The sequence below is a fragment of the Arachis ipaensis genome, chromosome B01 (assembly GCF_000816755.2).
Source record: "Arachis ipaensis cultivar K30076 chromosome B01, Araip1.1, whole genome shotgun sequence".
NCBI classification, from domain to species: Eukaryota; Viridiplantae; Streptophyta; class Magnoliopsida; order Fabales; family Fabaceae; genus Arachis; species Arachis ipaensis.
The window spans coordinates 9626689-9630396 of record NC_029785.2 but is presented as its reverse complement, the minus strand read 5'-3'; the positions used below and the strand labels follow the sequence as shown (position 1 = coordinate 9630396).

Sequence of the window (3708 nt, the reverse complement as noted above, 5' to 3'; positions counted from 1 at the left end):
TCTTAAGTATTCCTTTTAAATAATTCTTTTTTCAATTATTAACTAGATTTTTTGACGCGGGCACCCTAAACATTTTTCTTTACTTAATTCTATACCAATTGCTGCATCAACGTGCCCTCCGCCCCGCCCCCTTTTACCACCAAAAAGGTATCTTCGCCTCATCTCATACTAATAACACTTAAAATTTGTCAAAATTGTGCTTTACCTAATAATCTTCCTAATCTCAATTTTAATAGTCTCTAACTCTCCTTTGATAATTCTCCATTAAGTACTCCCTCATCTCATGCCACTCTTCACTCCTCTATATGCTTTCAGTTCTCAAATTTGTCCCCATTTGCAAACTCAACCTCGTTTCCAAGGTTCTGCCATTGCGGAGATGGGTTCATCATGCCCCTGCAACTCCCCTACACTTCCACAAGAACAACAAACTTGGCACTTCCACTTCCGGTTTCGATTTCGATTTCGACGTTCTAATCCGAGTTTGCAGGGACATCAACATCGCTAAGCGGCTTCACACTCTTCTCGTTGTGTTGGGAAAAGCTCAAGATGTTGTTTTGTCAACAAAGCTGGTTAATTTGTATGCATCTCTTGGGGACATCACATTCTCTCGCTCCACTTTCAACCACCTTCAGAGAAAGAACCTCTTTGCCTGGAACTCAATGGTGGCTGCTTATGTCCGCAGCTGCCGGCGCCATGAGGCATTGAGCTGTTTCAATGAATTCTTGTTAGAATCTGGTTTGAGGCCTGATTTTTATACCTTTCCGCCTGTGTTGAAAGCCTGTGTGAGTCTAATTGATGGCAAGAAGATACATTGCTACGTTGTGAAGTTGGGTTTTGAACGGGATGTATTTGTGGCTGCCTCATTGATCAATTTGTATTCGCGGTTTGGTGCTTTGGATATTGCATATGAGGTGTTTGATGAAATGCCTGATCGAGATGTGGGTACTTGGAATGCAATGATTTCCGCGTTTTGTCAGAATGGGAATGCTGCTGAGGCATTGGATGTCTTGAATAGGATGAGAAGTGAGGGGCTGAATATGGATCCCGTTACTGTGTCGAGCGTACTTCCTGTTTGTGCGCAGTCGGGTGATATTTTTAATGGGATGTTGATTCATTTGTATGTGATAAAGCATGGTTTGGACATGGACGTGTTTGTATCAAATGCTTTGATAAATGTGTATTCTAAGTTTGGGAGGCTTGGGGATGCCCAGAAGGTTTTCGATCACATGAAAATTAGGGATCTGGTATCTTGGAATTCCATAATTGCTGCATACGAGCAGAATAATGATGCAGCTACTGCACTCAGGTTGTTTAAAGAGATGCAGTTTGTAGGAATTCAGCCTGACTTGTTGACAATTGTAAGTTTGGCTTCAATATTTGGTCAGTTAAGTGATCGAAGGATAAGCAGTTCAATTCATGGATTCATTATTAGGCATGAATGGCTTGAAAAGGATGTTGTGATTGGAAATGCACTTGTGAATATGTATGCGAAATTGGGTGCTATGAATTGTGCTCGAACGGTTTTTGAACAACTACCTGTTAAAGATATAATTTCATGGAACACTTTGATCACAGGTTACACACAGAATGGTCTTGCAAGTGAGGCAGTTGATGCTTTCAACATGATGGAAGAGTGTACAAAGATAATCCCCAACCAAGGGACATGGGTGAGCATTCTCCCAGCATATTCACATGTTGGAGCTTTGCAACAAGGAATGAAAATTCATGGAAGGTTAATTAAGAACTGTCTCTACAAGGATATCTTTGTGGCTACTAGCCTAATTGACATGTACGGAAAATGTGGGAGGTTAGTTGATGGAATATCATTATTCAATGAAATTCCACGGGAAACTTCAGTTCCTTGGAATGCTATAATATCGTCTCTTGGGATTCACGGAGATGGAGAAGTAGCACTCCAACTTTTCAAGGATATGCTAGCTGAAGGGGTAGAGCCAGATCATATCACATTCGTATCTTTGTTGTCGGCATGTAGTCATTCTGGCTTAGTGAATGAGGGCGAACGCTGCTTTGATTTGATGCAGAAAGAGCATGGAATCAAGCCAAATTTGAGACATTATGGTTGCATGGTTGATTTGCTTGGACGTGCTGGGTATTTGGAGAAGGCGTATAATTTAGTGAGCAGCATGCCCATACAGCCTGATGCGTCGATCTGGGGGGCTCTTCTTAGTGCTTGTAGAATACATGGAAATGTAGATTTGGGTACCTTTGCTTCAAGTCGTTTGTTGGAAGTTGATTCTGAAAATGTTGGCTATTATGTTTTGTTATCAAATATGTATGCAAACATTGGCAAATGGGAAGGAGTGACTAAAGTAAGATCATTGGCCAGAGATCGTGGTCTGAGGAAGACTCCAGGATGGAGCTCTGTTGTAGTGGGCAATATAGTTGAAGTCTTCTACACTGGGAACCAAAGCCATCCTAAATGCACTGAGATATACGAGGAATTAAGGGTTTTGACTGCCAAAATGAAGAACCTTGGTTATGTTCCGGACTACAGTTTTGTCCTGCAAGATGTTGAGGATGACGAAAAAGAGCAGATTTTGATGAGTCATAGCGAGAGATTGGCAATGGCGTTTGGTATTATCAGCACCTCACCAAGAAGTCCCATTAGGATATTCAAGAACTTGCGTGTCTGCGGTGATTGCCATAATGCTGCTAAGTTCATATCCAGAATTACTGAGAGGGACATTATTATGAGGGATTCAAATCGCTTCCATCACTTCAAATGTGGGATTTGCTCATGTGGTGATTACTGGTAGTATTGCTAAATTTTGGGAGTTTGAGAAGGTTAATCTTAAATGAAGACCTTGATTAGAAAGATATGACAAAACTTTGATTTAAGAGTATGGTCTTTTGGGATTGAACGAGGAGAATTGAAGCTGTGGTGTTAAGCCTTATTTTTTAAGATGGTTTTGTGTTGGATGGCATGAAATTTTAACAAAGATATATACGTATCTTACACTTTTGGTTGGGCATTTTCTTCATGAATTTATATTAAATATTTAGATGGATCTTGAGGCTTATCGACAGAGTGATGAACTTGATGTTGGCCATGGTGTAACTGGTATAGGTATCGGACATAAGTGCTCTTCTTTTGCTAGGTTGATAACTCTGATCTTTGCAATTCAAATATGTACATTCACACACTTATTATCTATGATTCCATGCTAACTTTTTTGTGCTTTCGAATTCTTAATGGGTATTTGTATCAGTTATCTTGGAAATAAAAGCATGCGGAAAGTCTTTATACTTCAAATTTTTGTAATGCTTTTAATATAGACAATGTTGTTGAGTATTTGTCAAGATTTTTTTGAATGGGACGATTGTGCACAAGGGGCCAATGGTTCAGTGGCAAGGGAACAGTAGAGTTGATTGTCGCTGTCCAAGGGTGATGGTAGTGCGGTCAAGTGGTGGCTGCAGTTTGTGTGTGATCCCAGTGTTTTCTGTAGACCTTTCACGTAGGTACCATTTTGGCCTTGCATAAATTTAATATTAAAGCAATCAGATGGACATACTTTGAAAAAGAATTGTGATCAACATATAGCAGTTAAAGTGACCCAGCCAGCCACATTATATTTACGTGTTTGTTAAAAAAAAGGCCACATCTCCGGTAGTCCGGTAGCTAAGCAAATGATAAATAATAAATAATTATATTAAAAGTAGTTGATAAGTAAATTATTTTGTATTTAG

The 3708-nt window shown here is 39.7% G+C and overlaps 1 protein-coding gene across 1 annotated transcript; it reads left to right on the top strand.

Moving 5' to 3' along the window:
• On the top strand, positions 117-3209 carry LOC107622963 (pentatricopeptide repeat-containing protein At4g33990-like). Its single transcript, XM_016325083.2, has one exon. It carries the CDS (start codon positions 306-308, stop codon positions 2775-2777), a length of 2472 nt encoding a protein of 823 aa, XP_016180569.1. The 5' UTR covers positions 117-305; the 3' UTR covers positions 2778-3209.